This window comes from Natrix helvetica (assembly GCF_964273705.1).
Source record: "Natrix helvetica genome assembly, chromosome: 1".
Lineage (NCBI taxonomy): Eukaryota > Metazoa > Chordata > Lepidosauria > Squamata > Natricidae > Natrix > Natrix helvetica.
This window is the reverse complement of record NC_138548.1, coordinates 74,353,017-74,372,949: the sequence shown is the minus strand read 5'-3', so window position 1 is coordinate 74,372,949 and position 19,933 is coordinate 74,353,017. Positions and strand designations below refer to the sequence as shown.

General features: G+C 38.5%; 1 protein-coding gene across 5 annotated transcripts in view; it reads left to right on the top strand.

Moving 5' to 3' along the window:
- RGS6 (regulator of G protein signaling 6) overlaps window positions 1–19,933 on the top strand; it is a 260,857-nt gene that overhangs the window by 193,097 nt on the left and 47,827 nt on the right. For all 5 annotated transcript variants that reach the window (XR_014173738.1, XR_014173739.1, XM_081934978.1 and 2 more), the window contains exons 8-14: window positions 3,138–3,214; window positions 6,252–6,333; window positions 8,782–8,856; window positions 10,574–10,672; window positions 11,145–11,206; window positions 13,891–14,001; window positions 15,285–15,410. Coding sequence is in view for 3 of the 5 variants with exons in the window: in XM_081934978.1 (XP_081791104.1) it covers window positions 3,138–3,214; window positions 6,252–6,333; window positions 8,782–8,856; window positions 10,574–10,672; window positions 11,145–11,206; window positions 13,891–14,001; window positions 15,285–15,410 (632 nt within the window). In the remaining 2 variants the exon portion in view is untranslated. The remainder of the gene's footprint in view (window positions 1–3,137; window positions 3,215–6,251; window positions 6,334–8,781; window positions 8,857–10,573; window positions 10,673–11,144; window positions 11,207–13,890; window positions 14,002–15,284; window positions 15,411–19,933) is intronic.

Sequence of the window (19,933 nt, the reverse complement as noted above, 5' to 3'; positions counted from 1 at the left end):
CATTTCATCAGGGTCAACAAACCAAATGGAGCCTCAGATAACCTGGGCAGACATTGGAATCACTACATCAGACACCAATGTGGAATTTTCAAGTGAATCTGAGCAATTTTGATAACCAAATAATTATAGTGGTCAGGCAATCCTCATGCTATGTGTATTAGTCATAGGCTTTCCAACAATTGGCCCAAAGATCTCAGTGTAGTCTCTTTTCATTGTTTCCAAATTATCTGGGGCCTTCTAAGCAGTATTTCAACATTTAGAATCAAAATTAACAAGATTCTTTTGTTTTCCTATGCCTACAATTTAAGAGCCTAAAAATAAAGGAAGACCACACTGAAAGTTAATATTCTTTACCTGCTTTCTCCTCTTGGGGTTGTGACAGCTTATCTTCATCTGGATTTTGGAAATTTATAACAACAGAAAATAACTCTTCGGCTGCTGAAAGATCTGTAGCTTTTTAACTCACTTAGTGTCTGCTAAATGCAGCGGTGACTGATGCTTGCACAGCTTGACATGTATAGAGGTTTAAATTTATATTCTTTCCCACAACCTGGGCAGAATTGCCAGTTGTTTTGAAATCAGTCAACCATTGTATATGGACAGTTTTGCACACACATTGTAATTTTCCAAGTGTTTTTATTCTTGCACCTGTCTACCATCGTTATTTCCACACCATCAGCAAGTGAATTATGCAACTATAATCATGAAGGTTCTCAACAAATCAACAAAAGCCTTATTCAGCATCTACAGCCATATTATGGTATATCCACAAAGGGGGCATAGCACTACATTCAATTCTCTTGCAAGTATTAAGAGTTGGACTCATTAATTAACATCAGCAAATTAGATCTTTTCCCCACCTCCACCCCGAACGGGTTGCTCACATAATGAAGAACCATATCTATACTGGTCCGTGTAAGGGCAGAGAAGATTGCTGCATCCGTTTCACTATGGAAATTCATTGTATCTCTGTGTGAGCCATTCCAAAAGCATTATGCAGTAGAGCAGTGTTGGCGAAACCTTTCAGCACCGAGTGCTGAAAAGGGAGCATGTGTGCATGTGCACATACATGCCAGAAACTGGGAGAGCAGCTGCCCGGTGTACATGCAAGTGCCGGGAAGATGATCTTCCGGTTTCTGGCACACATATGCACACCAGCCAGTTGGTCTTCGCAAGTGCATGTGCACCAGAAACCGGGAAACCAGGTGGCCGGTACACATGCACAATCCAAAAACCGGAAGATCATCTTTCCAGCACGATCCAAAAACCAGAAGTTCATCTTTCCAGCGCGTGCATGCACACTAGGCAGCTGCTCTTCTGGTTTCCAACACTCCCCTGCACTTGAAGAACCAGCTGGCTGGTACGCAGGAACCCAGAAGAGCAACAGGCGATGGCTTGCATGCACGGAGAGATGGCTCTGTGTGCCACTTCTGGCACGTGTGCCTTAGGTTCACCATCACGACAGTAGAGAGTGGATTTCACGTTTCAATGTTTACAGTCCTCGCTTCAGGTTGTTGATCATCTGGATTCTTGTGGGTAATTGTACTAGCCTAAAATCTGCCTGCCAACAATTCAAAGCACTCAGTTTACACACTTTGCACATAATGGATCTTGAAAGCAAAATTCAATATTTTGCTATCCCACTGTGGTGCCTGAATCAATTACTCTTACTCACCGCAGTCAAAATATCACATTAGATAAGAGATTTCTGTTATTGCCATGGCTTAGATCAGTGATGGCAAATCTTTTGTGGCTTGTGTGCCAAAAGTAGGGGGGAGCGCAGGGAGGGTCATGCGCGGGCATGCCACACCCATAATGCTATGTGCATGACCCCAGCATGCCTGTGCACATGATCAGCATTCCCCCCACATTTTTTGCATGCTTTTTTCACCCTCCCCAAGCTCCAAAGGCTTTAGGAGCCTGGGGAGGGCGAAAACAGCATTCCCCCCCCCTGTCCCAGAGGCCCTCAGGAAGCTTCAGGAACTTCCCTGAAGCCTCCGGAATATGAAAAACTGGCCCTACGGGCAAACCGGACTTCTGGTTTCCTCATAGGGTCATTTTTTGCCCTCTGGAGCCTTCTGGGAAGCCTCCTGAACGCTCTGGTGGGCTAAAACCAGCCCTACGAGCAACCCGGAAGTACATCCCTGAACTTCCAGTTTGCCTGTAGGGCTGGTTTTTCGCGCTCCAGAGGCTTCAAGGAAGCCTCCGGAGTGCGAAAAATGGCCTCAAAAGAAGGCCGAAGTCAGCTGGCCAGCACGAGCATGCACGCTGACCAGCTGACAGGGCAACACCACGTGTGCCCTGACAAATGTCTCCGCATGCCACCTGTGGCACATGTGCCATAGGTTCGCCATCACGGGCTTAGATCTTTGCAGCAGCAGAGTGTAGGCACATACACCACCCAGGGGGCCTCCAAATGCTTTGCAGCCACGTTTTACAGAATTTGCAATACTTTTGAAAGGCAGAAACTATGAGAATGCTAATGTTTAGGAAAGCGATGAGCATTACAGAAAAGCTTCCACTTTTCAGATAGGTGAAAATCAGTTGAAAATCATGTACATTTAAAAGCCCACTGAAGTTAGTAAGGACTTACTGGAATTTCTCCCATGGAATCAATGAGGCAATAGAAGTACAAGATTCCGTTTTCATTATATATAATAATGCATGGGGATCACCCTAAGGATCATAGGAGTTACTCTTGTGGGGGGGGGGGAGACGACCCTAAAAGAATAAAACTAGTTCAAGGTTCAAAAAATTTAAAAAATGTACTAACACAATGCAAATTCTCTTCTTGGCATTTCCCTCATTAGTTTACTTTTCAGGTTAGTATGATCTAGATCAGTGGTTCTCAACCTGTGGGTTGGGACCCCTTTGGGGGTTGAACGACCCTTTCACAGGGGTCGCCTAAGACCATCGGAAAACACATATTTTCGATGGTCTTAGGAACCGAGACACCAATTTTATGGTTGGGGGTCACCACAACATGAGGAACTGTATTAAAGGGTCATGGCATTGGGAAGGTTGAGAACCACTGGTCTAGATAATAACCAGATTTCCTAATGGTACATCTTTTGATTGTCTCCTTACTCTTGTGCTGTTGTCCTTGTTTTGTTGTTATTATTTTCCTGTCCTCTTAGGAGAACTTAGCAAGACTTCAGAGAGCTTTTGCCAGAAAGTGGGAATTCATCTTTATGCAAGCTGAAGCACAAGTCAAGTAGGTGTTTGTAGTAAAACAAGTCAAATGATTGAAAATTGTGGTGATACTGAATACATGGTAATGATGAAATACACTATTTCAAGCTTATTCTTTAAGGTTAAATTGTCCTCCCACAACTGAATGTATTTCTATAGTTTATACTCCACTTGGTATTAGAAAGTTTTTTTAATCTCTTTGCCACCCAGGCAATTTCATTCATCACCCTCACTTCCTCCAATCCCTTATGGTGAGAAATCATTGAGAAAACACAGCCCCACCTGGACTGGCATATCAGAGGGGAAGGAAATCTGAACTCAAGACCTGAACACAGCATGGCTTCATCGTACTGATGGCTGCACAATAGAATACATTAAATTTTACTCGACATTGTTGACAATAAGTTAAGCATGGAATAAGCATGGAATATACCTAGTCCTTGATTTATGACCGTAATTGGAAATGGAAAATTTGTTATTAAGTGGTGCCATCATTAAGAGAAGCATCACATGACTGTACCTGATTTTACAAACCTTTTTTTTCCATGGCCATTAAGCAAGATATCATAAGACCCAAACTTGAGACCTGATGGCTTCCCCACTGACTTTGCTTGTTCAAAACTAGCTGGGAAGATTGCAAATGGCAATCAGGTGACTCTGGGATGCAGCAACCATCATAAATACCTGCCAGTTGCCAACCACCCACATTGCAATCAGGTAACCATAGTGATGCTACAATGGTCATAAGTGCACGGACTATAAAATATTACCCAGGTTATCCCCCCTCTCCCCCCCAAAAAGGGAAATACTGTTGAAATACTGAAAGGCACGTAGGACATTATATCAACCCATTCTCTGCCCGAAAAATATGTATTTGGGCTTTGAATATCATTTTGCCAATTAAAACTGGAATCTTCTCTCTAGTTCACTAAACTTTAGTGGCTTAATCCACTGATTCAGCCATGCAGGGCGCTAATCACAAATAAGTGATGTGTTAACTACAGATTATTGTATTAACATAAACATTTAAAAAAGAATTAAATTTAATTTGAGTCTTGCTGTCCTCAGCACAGTTTATTTTTAGAAATAAATATAAATTTTGATAAAGCAATGACATGGGAACACCGCGTGCCCATATGCACACACACACACATGTGGCATGTTTCCTATGTTCATAATTCATTCAGCGGCCTTTCTGCTCTGACAGGTTTTCCCACTACTATCCGCTGGCCGTCCCTAAAGCCTCAGGCAACATTAAATGAGCTGTATTAATCAATGTCAACCACACGGATAAGAGTGGATGCTGATTGTTAAACTCTTGCTGCTAAAGCTATTCGATTTATGGACCTAATTTTAAGTTAGTTTAACTGTTGAGGCCATCACATAGACTCTAATTCCTTTCTAGAAGTTGCCAACATTTTTTTGGGGGGGAAGGGTTGACAAAAATTCATAGTTCATATTCACCTTTGATTGCTATAACAGGTATAATATAGACCCAGTAAAACTATATAGTCACTTGGTTGAATTGGGTGTCTACAGAAATTGAATGAATAAATAAAATAAATAAAATTTAGCCCTAGTTTAACTGCCATGATTCTCCATATTATTCCAAACAGAGGCTGAATTTATTTTGAATGTATTTTTATTTACCACTAAAACTAACTTGAAACTTTAGTTTAAAACTCTTAGCTGTATATGCAAAGAATTGACTCTTAGATGCCTTTGGATGGATGCAGTGGTGGGTTTCAATTTTTTTTAGAACTTCTTCTGTGGGTGTGGCCTGCTTTGTGGGAGTGGCTTGCTGGCCATGTGATGGTGGGAGTGGCTTACCAGTCATGTGACTGGGTGGGAGTGGCTTGTCAGTCATGTGACTGAGTGGGAGTGGCTTGGCAGTCATGTGACTGGGTGGGCGTGGCCAACTTGTAAAATTTGGTGAAACTCACTTAACAACGCTCTTGCTTAGCAACCAAAATGTTGGCTCAGAAACTCTGGCATTTGAAGCACGCAAGTCTTAAAGCTGTCAAATTACAAGACCCTTGCACCCCTAACCCTTTAGAAAAAAATAACACCCAAGGGTGTTCAAACTTGACAGCTTTAAGACTTGTGGACTTCAACTCCCAGAATTCCTACTCCAGTCATGTTGGCTCAGGAACTCTGGCATTGAAGTGTGCAAGTCTTAAAGCTGTCAACTTACAAGACCCTTGCACCCCTAATCCTTTAGAAAAAAAACCCCAGGGATGTTCAAACTTGACAGCTTTAAGACTTGTGGACTTCAACTCCCAGACTTTAAGATTTAGATAAGACTCTTAGAGGCGGGCGGGGCGATTGGTGAGCCAGCCAATCAGTGAGCAATGGGCGGGGCAACCGTGGTGCAGACTGACAGGGGGAGGGAGCTGGAACCGGTTCTAAATGGCACGGTAGATTTGTGGAACCTCTTCTATAGAAGAGGTTAGAACTGGCAGGAACCCACCCCTGGATGGATGGGTGGATGGTTATACAGTGGGAGCACTATATTATTGGCATAAAATTTTAGATGGGTGTTTTCTGCAAAACGTAAATAGCACATTCGCTATTGGTTGTACGTGAAGTTCTCTTTTAATGACTGCCTCATATAGTAACTGTTCACAGTTGCAACAATGGCAAAAAATTAACTTTGCAACCAGTCTTCACATTTATGATCTTCACATTTCTGTAAAGCAAAGGAAAATTGAGCACAGTCACAGTTTCATTTAGTGTCCAATTTGCTTAGTGACCAAGTTGCTAGTCCCATTTGTGGAACAAGGACTATCTGTATTCACGTTATACGTTGAGCCAAATTAACTAACCACAGTTTAGCCTAGGATTCTGGGCAATCCTGCACAGTAATGCAATTAATTGTAAACTGGACTAATTGCATGTGCAAATACAATATGATGGAGAGAGGGACCTAGTTTGGATAGTCTGATAGAATGTCTGTATGCATGTTTTTATTAACTAAAAATTTATAATGAATATTAATACCAATCCTCATACAAATCAGGCCAAAACTGCTTTTGATTCTATTTTATTTGTACTTTTAGAATTGACAGAAAAAAGGATAAGACAGAAAGGAAGATTCTCGATAGTCAAGAAAGAGCCTTCTGGGATGTTCATAGGCCAGTGGTAAGATTCACAGGCTTGTTATTCTTTTATAATCAGCTAATTATAAAATATCTGGAGGCACAATGGCGATGTGTCTATATTGTGTGCAATCTTTTCAAACTAATGGCCACCAAGTGCAATAGATGTAAGTCAGAATTAGCTGGGGATTCCTCTTCAGCACAATCTAGCAAGCCTCCAATTTTATTTATTTATTGGAATTTGACAAACAAAAATGAGAACAAGACTAAGAGAATAAAAATACAATGACGATAGGCATGTTAGTGCACTTATGCGCACCTCCTCTACTGACCACTTAAGTGTGAAGTAAGGTCCATGGAAGTCAAATTGTGACTGAAACTTGTAGCTGAGACAACTGAATCAGGTAGGGCATTTCAGACTTTGACAACTCTATTACTGTAATCATATTTTTTTAGAGTCAAGTTTAGAACAATTTACATTGAGTTTAAAGCAGTTATTCGCCCGTGTATTATTGTGATTAAACCAGAAAAAGTCATTTACAGGTAAAGCATTGCTACCTATAAGTTTGTATGGAATACCTAGGTCTGACCGCAAGCAATACAGTTCTAAGTTATCCAAACCGAGAATTTCGAGCCCAGTAGTGTAAGGAATTCGATTGTGTACAGAAGAGTGCAAGAATGCAATTCAAGAGGCCCCAACTCCCGGGCCGTGGCCCACTACCTGTATAGGTTAATTGAATAATTGCTTTACAATTATCTAGGTAAGGAAGTAAAGAATGTCATATTTGGAAGTGAGACCAAAAGTTTATTATCTTGATGTAAGTTCATCAGCATGATATACATTTTAAAGCTTCCTTTAGAAAAAAGGGGGAATGTTTTGTAGTAAAGCATATGAGTTTTGCAAGTGTTATGAAGATTGCAATTTGATCTTGTTTATCTTGATCTTGTATGAAGCAAGAAGAATGCCGTATTGCAAAGCAAATAGTTTCATGTAGGATTGCCCATTCTCAGAGCCTTCTATGCAGTTCACCAAGTATATTTGGTATATTCTTTAATATTACTGTATTCCATCCTTTTGCTGGGCACTTTGCAATATACTTTTAAAACTAGATTGCAAAAGGAAAGAATATCTAATTTTGATAAAAGGCCAAATCTCAATATATATTCAGTGCTTGTTATAAATGTTGGATTTGGCTTTAAAGGGCAGTTCTAGGATGAGAAAAGCAAATGTGGACTAAGTTATCTGATCCTGGAAATAGACAAATTAAAGATATTTGATACTGAAAATAGTCTAATTAAAAATATTCTTCCATTATTGATTCTCTTTTCTATGAGTACATAACATTTGACTATCTTGTCCTTCGTTATTGAAGTGTTTATCCAGATCGTGCAGTTTGATTGTTTCTTTGATAGAGCAATAAGGACATAAATCAATAAATTGTGAACTGCAACTGCAACTGTTGGTTACCATCAAATTGAGCAATAGTGTGCAAGCTAGATAGAAATCTGTTTATTCTGAAGAAATCAATTATTTTTGGCCATCACAGGGATGATAAAAACTATGAGTGAATATCTAAGATGTTATTTACTGAACTATGATTTATGTAAAGGTAAAGGTTCCCCTTGCACATATGTGCTAGTCATTTGTGACTCTAGGGGGCAGTGCTCATCTCCGTTTCAAAGCCGAAGAGCCAGCGCTGTCTGAAGACATCTCTGTGGTCATGTGGCCAGTATGACTAAATGGCAAAGGCACACAGAACGATGTTACCCTCCCATCAAAGGTGGTTCCTATTTTTCTACTTGCATTTTTATATGCTTTCAAAGTGCTAGGTTGGCAGAAGCTTGGACAAGTACCGGGAGCTCACTCCGTTAAGCGGTGCTAGGGATTTGAACCGCTGAAACTACCGACCTTTCTGATCGACAAGCTCAGCGTCTTAGCCACTGAGCCACCATACCCCTAAATGACTTATGTAAACTACCATATTTTAGCTGCCCAATTCCGGATGATCTTTAGATGACAGCAAAAAGACTAGCAGTTGTCTGAATTTTGCAAACTAGCTATGGTAGCCCTAATAAGCCCCAGTTTGTTCAGAAAGCAAAAAATAAATGATGAAGGTTTAGCACAGTATATGAATCTAGCTATTATATAAAAGTGGAATTCAAACGAGTACTTTATCTCCAAAAATTGAGTGGAGAAGTCAAATGATTATGATCTCTATAGACCTGAATTTTAGCAAAGTGCACCCACTGACAATATATGTCCTGCAAGTAGAAAATAGATGAACTCACTCTTCCATTGAACTGAGCCTCACTGAAAGCTAATTTGTGCTGAATTGGCCTGCTGTGATTTCTAAATGAACTTCCAAATGTTAGATTAAAAATGCAATTCTAATTGCACCATAAGTCAGAGTTTGAAATCATTGGTCTGTAGAGAATGAAAGGCAGTATAAATATTAAGCAAAATTAATATTTTTGTATGTTTTTTTCCTAGCCGGGCTGTGTGAATACAACTGAGATGGACATCAGAAAGTGTCGGCGAATGAAGAATCCACAGAGGGTCAAAAAGGCAAGCCTCTTCTCCAAAGAACCTATAAAACATGCTAGATGAGATTTTTATGGGATACATCTAGTGCTGATCTATATTAAGACATTGACATCAGCCTAAGTAAAAAATAACTCTCAGTTCGGGCAAATGTTTCTGTATAGTTTGTTTATATATCTTAATGGAATGACCTGGAATTATTATTATTATTTTGACATTATACAAAAGCCTTTAAGATAAACCTAATGTCTTTTTTTCCTTGATTACATCTAGAAAAAAAATGAATAATTGTATTCAGTTCAAATATTATATATATCCCTTTCAAATCTCCATTTTTAACGTTCATGGGTATCCATTTTTATAATTATAGTAATTGAAGTTGGTAAAGGAAAAAGTTTAGGCTGCAATTTTATTCTGTACTTTACTGTGCTGAAAAAAGTTGAAGTCCATTATTAACCTACTAAAATTTCTGTTTAAATATAAACATATATATTTGTTTTATGCAGAAAATAATGGATATATATTCATGATAATGGATATATATTCATGATAACAGTCTATATCTATATTGGTAATCCAGTCCCATTCTAGTCAATAGGTTATAAGGAGTTTAGTTAGAACTATCAGTTTAGGTTACACCGATCCTGGTATTCACGAAGTAGCAAACAAAGTATTAGAACTTTCAAACAGATCTTTGCAGTCCAATTCAACTAACTGCCAACCTTTCTGATCGACAAGCTCAGCATCTTAGCCACTGAGCCACTGCGTCCCTATAAAATTTAAGATTAGTTATTGCTAAACAGAGGCTACTTGTCTTTTGAATGTAACACCCATACAATATTTTTTTCCTATTCAATTTTTCCTATTCAATTGCATTTTCCCTTCATTTAATTTTCATTCAGTTTTCTACTGTTTTTTTTTTCCTTATCTTCTTAGCTCAGTTTTCCTTTCTTCTTGCCTCACATTATTCCTATATTTATCCTCCCTTTTGTTTGCGGTTTCTGCTGGAAGAAGGGAAGCTTGTGTGAATATTGTGCCTTTCTGGATGAGCATGGTGTGTGCGTGAGGGGAAATGATTGATAGATGCAGATGAGAGGTCAGCTAATTCTATAAATGGGAAAGCTGATTTGATGGGCAATTTTAATCAACAATTTTAATTAGTTTTTAATTGTTTGTGAGGTGTGAGCCAGTTTGTTCAAGTGGTTAAGCATCAAGTAGAATCCTGGAGATTGAAGGTCCTAGTGCCATCTTAGGCACAAAAAACACCTGTATGACATTGGGCCAGTTGTTCTCTCTTAACCAAGTACATCGAGCATGGGTGATGAGCCATTTGGTCAATTCCTGTCACAACCAATGGATTAACACTCAGTTGATCCAAACAAAAAGCACTTTCCTGCACTTGCAGAAAAACACTAAGAACAAAAAAATGTTGTTGTTCAGTCCTTTATTTGGAATATGACTTCTAGCAATACATACCCACACACGCATATATACATAAGTATTACATATGTACGCATTTATCGAGATGTGGAAAAATTCCAGGATCAAGGTCAATCAGAGTTTTTGTATGTGCTTTCTATTATTTCCTCCTTCCTTTTCTGGCCACTCTTTCATTAGAGAATACATTGTTCATCTTCCTTTTGAATGAATGTGATCATTAACCATTTAAGGATGTGCAATCTCTCTCTCTCTACTGAGGATTACTCTTATGTGGCAAACTATTTTCAATTTTTTATTACAGTCAGTTTATGGAGTTACAGAAGATAGTCAGTCCCAAAGTCCTGCACATATACCTTCCCAACCAATTCGCAAAACAACAAAAGATGACGTCCGAAAGCAAGTAAGCTGAATGGTTTTGAAACTGTTTCTTTTGCATTTGAGAGACGGATTGATTTTTTAAAAATATATATATATTTCTGTAGGCATAATCTTCAGTAAATAAGATGTTAAAATTTTGTTCCTTCAGATAATTACAGTTATGGGTGGGAGATATTTAACTAATAAATCAGCTGAATTCTATCCTTCATCCTCCTTTGGTTTACATGAGAATAACAAAGTCGAAAGGGTGTTGGACGTCTAAGATATCTGCAACATAGAAAAGAGAACAACAAATTTACTTAAAGTTGACGGGGAAAATGCCTTCCAGATATAGAGCAGAATACATGGATACATTGTAGTAGAGTCCATATTTTTCAATGTATTATGATGCAAATCACATAAACCATCAAATAAAACCACTGCCATAACAGCACATCTGTGCAGCTGCATTTAGTTGTTTCTTCAAGAACTGTTTTTATTTATTTTTTCTTCAGATATCATTTCTGAACGTTCAGATAGACAGGCATTGTTTAAAAATGTCTAAAGTAGCAGAAAGGTAAGCACTCCAATTCATATTATTATCACTGTTGTTGCTATTTTCCCCGCCAATGTTTGCAAAAGCAGGTTTTCAGACCTCAGGAATTAGTTGCCGATGTATGCATGTTTTCTCTCACTAATATGTGCTCTCACTAAAAGATTATTTCAAAGGCTTGATCCTGATTTGCAAACATGTTTTAGAGCAGGGGTGTCAAACCTGCATCATCACGACATCATCACGTGATGTATCATGACTTCCCCCCCTTCAATAAACCAGTTGTGACACATCTGGCCCTCGGGATGTGAGTTTACAGAGTTTGACCAAACCAGAACTTTCTACAGTACTTCATGCCCAGTATATTCTATTACAGGAGTGTCTATATTGTTGTTTCAAAACAACCACATAAGTCAGGGTACCTGAGTTCTTATGTTCTCAAACAAAATTACCAGTTTCCCTTATTGCCTTCTTGATATATATATATATAAGATCAATGAAAAGCTTCTACAAATAATAAAAATGCAATTTAGAATGACAATCTAAGGTTGTTTTCACATGCACAACCCACACAATTCAACAGACTGTTCCATCATCTTGAAATAATCAGCCCATTGCAACTAAGCTTTTTTGAGAGAGAGAGAAAACATAAGATAAAATGAAAGCCAGCAGTGCTTGAGACAAAATAAAGTTGGATGGAATACGAAGCAATTGTTTACTGTCATGTGTATAAGCGTCAGACTGGTTAAACTGGTTGTTTCCTTCCTTTTCCATGCTTTCTCTTGAGGATACAAAAAGATTTGACAGAAGTATCCACTTGGAGCTCTGGTTCTTCTAAGCCAGGGGTGTCCAAACTTGGGAACTTTAAGACTTGTGGACTTCAACTCCCAGAATTCCCCAGCCATAGCTGGCTGGGAAATTCTGGGAGTTGAAGTCCACAAGTCTTAAAGTTCCCAAGTTTGGACACCCCTGTTCTAAGCAAAGCTTTTTAAAAACATGACCTCTGCCATAAACCTGGCCTATTTGTCCTTGTTTATTTGTCTTTCAATCACATAAACTTATCCTAATACACTATATATATATATATATATATATATATATATATATATATATATATATATATATATATGTGTGTGTGTGTGTGTGTGTGTGTGTGTGTGTGTGTGTGTGTGTGTGTGTGTGTGTGTGTGTGTGTATATATATATATATATATATATATATATATATATATATATATATATATATATATATATATATATATATATATTGTAATTGTACTGATAAATTGTACAACACAAATATAAAAAGGCAACAGTAAAAATAAAAATATGGTTTTCTGCCTGCATGGTCTTTGTGATAAGCCAAAGGACAGAAAGAGGGAGGAGTGACCTTCCTCCCATATTTAGTCATACCAGGGGTTGTAACACAAATACATACATACATATATATATATATATATATATATATATATATATATATATATATATATATATATATATATATATATATATATATATATATATATATATATATATATATATATATATATATATATATATATATATATATATATATATATATATATATTGCATCACTTGAATTGTTAAGAAGATATATAAGTATAGATAGCTTGAACTGGAACAACCTCTAGTGACTGGCATGGAAAATGCCATGTTAAACTGCTCTGAATTCATTTCGTTAAGCTGTAAATATTGTTAACCTACATTTCAGCATGTCAATATTGATATAACATGGGTATGGTTTCCTGTGGTGTACTTTATTAATTCTCATAAACAGAGGATCTTGTTTCTGTGAACCAGCAGTTGGAGCTCTGCAAAATGAGCTAGGGATTTCCAGAGTGCAAGTTTCTACATTTACTCACTTACAACTATTGGATATGCCCAATTAAGACAACGAACGTGAGCGCTGGCCTTTTGCCACAGTAAGAATCCATTCATACAAACAGTACATGTGAAAATGTGACAGAAAAAACAAAGGAAATCATACACCAGCAAAAGCAAACGACACTACACCACAACCAAATGAATTAATAAAGCCAGCAAGAAGGAAACTTTAATGTGGTGAAGCTAAATCAACACAAATCTTTAAACAGACTTTAAAGAGTCTTCAAACATCTGGTGGATTCAAAATGTTCTCACCTGACACTGGAAAAAACCACAAATGATTGAATTAAACCATTTGCATTGAAATATCATTTGCATTGTTCTTAATTTCCTGTGGCACTTACCATTGCATTCGAAAGCATCCATTCACAGTGACATTGTTCCTGCTATTCCAATCGTCTTTGCAGATGACGGTGCCTTCATTCTTTTTTCTTTCTCGTTTTTTTCCCCCCATTGCTTCATTTGCTGCATGCTGTACATCCCCAAGTGAAAGCTTTTCCCTCTTCTGAATCCCAATCCGTAGTGGTCATGAAATGCAGTTAATAAAATGAGATCAGACAGTAGTGGCCAAAAGACCCTGAGGCTGAATTGCTAGAACTTATGTTAGTTATGAAACATTGCGATTCTGAAGCCTGGTGATATAACATCATCCTTTCCATGACAGATTCAAGAAAGAAAAAACAACTTCTCACTAGCAGCCACGTTTTTTATTATTATTATTATTTTCAAATGTATAGAGATATAGTACATTTAAAGCATTTAAAAACTTTCCCAGTGTGCTTGTTTTTTCTTTTTATGTTACAGTTTAATTGCATATTCAGAGCAGTACACGGATTATGATCCCTTTATAACTCCTGCGGAACCCTCCAATCCCTGGATAAATGATGACAGTGTGTTTTGGGACTTAGAAACAAGGTAAAAAAAACCACCCCACTTTTTAAACGATATTTCATTCTGTTGTGTATTAAGAAGCAAAGACTACCGGATGTGTGTGACAAAAACTCAGATGCGTACTACAGGGCTTTAAAAAGTTGAAACATTCTATAGGACTTTATTGCTTCCAGCAAGACAATAACTGGTAAACCTACACCAGATCTCTTATGACATAACAATGGCAAGTTATATTAGAAGAGTTGGCATGACCAAACCAAATGCCATTTAACCCCACCCTTGCGCACGCTCTCTCTCTCTCTCTCTCTCTCTCCCTCCCTCTCTCTCGCTCTCTCCCTCTCTCTCTCTCACACACACACACACCATTTTATCATGCTCTTATAACATTTGCTGTCATTTTATTCCGAACTTTTCAAAGAATGGTAATTCATTTGCACAAAATTCTTTTTTTAAAAAAACAAAAAACAAAATAAGCCCCATGACATTTATGGCTTGTCATGTCTTATAAGCTGTGATTATAAAGAAGTGCTTTAAAAACAAGCTGTAACCTTGGTTTATCATACATTAGCTATTTTAGGTCTCTTCTAAATTAATGGCTAGTTTGTGCTTAAATAACTATTAGTCCTCTAGATAAAGAGTGCAGGAAAGAAAAGTATCTGCTATTGCTCCTATAGAGCAGGGGTGCATATCACCCATTTTCATACACACAGATTCCTTTCCTTTCATAAATCAAACAGATGATTAGAGGACTGGAGACTAAAACATATGACGAACGGTTGCAGCAACTGGGTATGTCTAGTTTAATAGAAAGAAGGTCTAGGGGAGACATGATAGCTGTGTTCCAATATCTCAGGGGTTGCTACAGAGAAGAGGGAGTCAAACTATTTTCCAAGGCACCTGAGGGTAGAACAAGAAGCAATGGGTGGAAACTCATCAAGGAGAGAAGCAACTTAGAACTGAGGAGAAATTTCCTGACAGAACAATTAATCAGTGGAACAGCTTGCCTCCAGAAGTTGTGAATGCCCCAACACTGGAAGTCTTTAAGAAGATGGTGGATAGCCATTTGTTTGAAACAGTATAGGGTTTCCTGCCTACGCAGGGGGTTGGACTAGAAGACCTCCAAGGTCCCTTCCAACTCTGCTATTGTATTGTATTGTAAACAGGTGTTCACAAGCATTTCCTCCAGTTTCATTCATTTATTGCTGCAAGCAGTTTTCAGTTGAGCTACTCTAAATGATGATTTGAAGATTTGACAAGTTAAAATATGCTGATGATCACAATAGTTTCCTCTCTGTCCTTTTACTTAGCAAAGAGCCTTCCCAGCATCGGGTCAAGAGATGGGGCTTCTCTATAGATGAGGTGTTGAAAGATCCCGTGGGGCGTGACCAGTTTTTTCGATTTTTGGAATCAGAATTCAGTTCTGAAAACCTCAGGTAAGAAGCTAGAGATACAGCACTCTGGTGGATGGGGGTTTCACACTAGGGAAGCATTCACTGGCCTCAAAAATAAGGACTGAATTCCACCATGGTCTATAGATTATTTAATTAACTTCGTTTATACCCCACCTTTATATCCAACTTTAAATCAATTGAATGAGTGTCATCAAGTCAGACTTAACTTCAGATAACCTCATGGACGATTGCTTCCCATTTCTGGTGTCTCTCCAATAACACCCTACAGCACTTCCAAGGGCAGTTTGGAGATTCACAGAGTCCAAAATGGCATTTGCAACCATCCTTATTCAATGATATTTTGGTGGGATTTAGATAGACAGAAAGAAAAAAGCTTCCCAACCACGAAGAAATTTCTAATAGCTTTAAGTTGACTACGGTAATAGGAAATTTCTGAAAATGATGAGAAAATGATGTTTGTGAACCTAGTGGCTTTAAAAGAGTTTGCCGTGATGGAGAGCAAGATGGCTAATACCTTTGTCTCCCAGCTCTCAGACTCATAGAAAGTGGTATCCTGGGGTCTCCTCTTGAAGAGCAGCTATCCAGAGAACATGTGGTCAATCTCCAGTCCTCTCCTTATCTGGAAAGGTTCCAAGGGATCAGTTTATTCACCAGTTTCATGGTCTTTGCTATGCTCTGCGTTTGCAGAAGTATCTTCAGTTTGCCATATCGGCCCCAGAGGTCCCCAGCCACTAAAAGATTTCTGTAGGCATTCAGAAAATGCACTGTTCTATGTAAAAATCTGATTTCCCCCCCACAGTCTCAATCTTTTTTCCATTATGTGTTAGCATTCAATGGTAAAAAGTACTTTCTCTGATAAGCTGGGTAGCACATTAAATCACTTGAACCCTCTCTGTGATAGCCATTGCCAGCGAAAGAATTGGATGGTGCCAACATCTTCCAGGTATCAGGAAACACGGTCAAAAGAATTTAGAAGGCTAACATCTGATAGTGTCTTTGCAGCAAATAATTTGCAGAAGGAATGTTGACTCCTTGCCCTCACAATTGACATCTGTAACAGACATCTTAAAATTGGAATTCCATCGGAGGTTTTCTTTAAGCCTCATTGAAATGCATGCAGCTTGTGCATGTAGATCTAATCTGTATTGTGACCATAGGAAGAAGCGGTGGAATTTTGTATGCAGGTAGTACAAATTGTAGTCCTCAACTTAGGACCACAATTGAGCCCAAAATGTATGTTGTTAAGTGAAAAATTTGTTAAGTGAGTTTTTCCCCATTTTACAACTTCACTGCAGTTGTTAAATTAATAACATGGTTGTTAAGTGAATCTGGTTTTCCCATTGGCTTTCTTTTGTCAGAAGGTCGCAAAAGGCAATTACATGATTCCTGCACACTGCAACTGTCATAAATGTGAGTCAGTTGTTAAGCATCCATATGTAAATCACCAAGGGGATGCTACAACAGTTGTAAGTGAAAAATGTTCATAAGTCACTTTTTTCAGTGATGTTGCCTCTTGGAACAGTCACTAAATGAACTGTTTTAAGTCGAGAACTACCTGTACTCACTAGCTGTATGTACACAACGTGTTAACCAAGTCAGTTACAAACCGAGTGGCTGCATTTATACAACATGCTTAACTTTAGCATTCGTTAGATCTTTGGGGATGCCGTGGCTCAATGGCTAAGACACTGAGATTGTCAATCAGAAAGGTCGGCAGGTCAGTGATTCAAATCCCTAGTGCCGCGTAATGAAGTGAGCTCCCATTACTTGTTCCAGCTTCTGCCAACCTAGCAGTTCGAAAGCACATAAAAATGCAAGTAGAAAAATAGGGACCACTTTGGTGGGAAGGTAACAGTGTTCCATATGCCTTCGGCATTTAGTCATACCGGCCACATGACCACAGAGATGTCTTCAGATAGCGCTGGATTTCTGGCTTTGAAATGGAGTTGAGCACTGCCCCCTAGAGTCAGGAACGACTAGCACATATGTGCGAGGGGAACCTTTACCTTTACATTTACCTTTAGATCTTTGGTAGTTTGCTATATGAATGGAGGATATTCTGTGAGTTTATAGTTTGGGGCGTAGATCAGAAAACGGGACATTTCAGTAACCATATTAATTTGTGCAAACGCAGACTCTGAATCCAATTCTAATTCACAGATTTGACACAGGCCATTCCTCTATTGTTTTCTTTGCAGGACTTGCTTTATTATTGGTAGCATTAGGCCACAAGAGACTGACAACTCAGCTCTCTTATGTAGCCAAGGCAGATGTTCTGAAGGTATCTGCACAAGCAGAATATAACCTGTAGATCTTCCAAACTTGTGTTAGGGATGCAGGAAGCTTAGTACAACTGACCATGAATCCATTTAGCACAAATTTGCCACCGCTGGCTGGCAGAAGCTCAGCAAGAGCCTTACCTGGAGATGTTGGCAATTGAACTGGGATTGTTTCCATGCAAGGGACATGCTTGATCACTGAGCCATAGCCTGGCAGGTCCTTGACTTATGACCACAATTGAACCCAAAGTTTCTGTTGCTGAATGAGACATTTGCTAAGTGAGTTTTGCCCCATTTTAGGACCTTTCTTGCCACAGTGGTTAAGTGAATCACTGCAGTTGTTAAGTTAGGAATCACACTGTTGTTGAGTGAATCTGGCTTCCCCCATTGACTTTGCTTGTCAGAAGGTTTGCAAAAGGTGATCACATGACCCTGGGACACTGCAACCGTCATAAATATGAATCAGTTGCCAAGCGTCTGAATTGTGCCTGAATTGTGTGATGCTGCAATGGTCATAAGTGTGAAAAATGGTCATAAGTCACTTTTTTCAGTGCCACTGTAATTTTGAATGGTCACTAAACAAACTATTGTAAGTCAAGGACTACATGTAATTGGGACAACACAAATGTCATTTTCTTAAGTTCTTTCTATAGCTCTCCCTCATCTTGCTATCTTATTTACCCGTTTAGTTTAATTTTGGCTTTTAGCAACAGCGATTAAGAGGAGTGATCTTTAAAGGCCTCCTATCTATGTATGTAGTGAGAGTGTGGATACAATTTTCTAAATAAAGAAACTGAGGACTGAAGTAAGATTAGTTTTCCTCCCTTCAGTGCAGAATGGACCCAGTTTATATCCCCAACTTCTGTATCCAGTGTTTTGCATCCACTAGAATAGTCTTTCTCAAAATATGTTGCAAGAACACTTGGGGATCCCCCAAGACCTGCCCCCCTCCCCCAGGTCTGCAAAATCAACATTTTTGCTAGCTTTCCTTGAAAACAAATACAAATCCCATCAAATACTCATGAGAAGTGATAGTGGCAGTGAATGCGCCAATTTTAACTTTGCGTTATGTATTAATTCATTAACTTATGGAACGGCTTGCCTTCAGAGGTTGTGAATGCTCCATCACTGGAGGCTTTTAAGAAGAGACTAGACAGTCACTTGTCTGGAATGGGATAGGGTCTCCTGCTTGAGCAGAGGATTGGACTAGAAGACCTCCAAGGTCCCTTCCAACTCTGTTACTCTGTTATCTTCCGTTACGTATTGATAAATATAAACCCATACAAACAAAAGCTATTTTGATGTCCTTCAAAAAATTTAAAAGCTGCAGTGGATTTTAAAAGAGAGGAAAAAAAATTAAGAAGTACTGCACTAGAGCAAATAAACACAGAAATGAGACTACACAATGTGTATTTTATGTATGACAAAGTTTAGTGTGGTGGTTAAAATGTTAAATGATGCTACGCTTCAATGGTTAGTTGCCTAGACATTGAATATAGGTCTTTTTAACATTCATATTTTATTATGTTTTCCTAATATAGATGAACTGTTAGCTAGTTTATATATCATATGCCATACGCTAAATAAATAAATATCAGTTCAAGTGCCACTCTTTCTAAGCTGGACTGATTCCATCCATCCAATCCAGTAAATTTCAACTATCATGATCACAGATAATTCTCAAAAATACTTTTCTTCTTGTGCCCTTCTGCGTTATTACCATTTCTTAAATTCACTCAGGCTAAGAGAAAATTTAGAGAACAGCTCCTGCACGTTATCTCAATGAAAGGTGTCTTCTTCCAAAATCCATCTCAGAATGGTTTAATCATCCCAGGTGGAAACACGCTAATTATATCAATTCATTAATCTGCCCTTCACAAAGTTCTTTTCTTAGGACTAGCTTCAGCAGCTTTCTTTCAGCACTTTAGTAGAACATAGAATAACAGAGTTGCAAAGGGACCTTGGAGATCTTCTAGTCCAATTGCCTGCTAGAGCAGGAGAGCCTATACCAGCTCAGATAAATGATTGTCCAGTCTCTTTTTAAAAGCTTCCAGTGATGGAGCACCCCACGACATCTGAAGGCAAGTTGTACCATTTGTTGATGGCTCTCACTGTTAGGAAATTTCTCTTTACTTCCCTAGGTTGCTTCTCTCCTTGGTTAGTTTCTGTCCATTGTTTCCTGTCTTGTCTTTTAGTGCTTTGGAAAATAGTTTGACCCACCCTCAACTTTGTAGGAGCCCCTTCAATGTTGGAACATTGCTATCA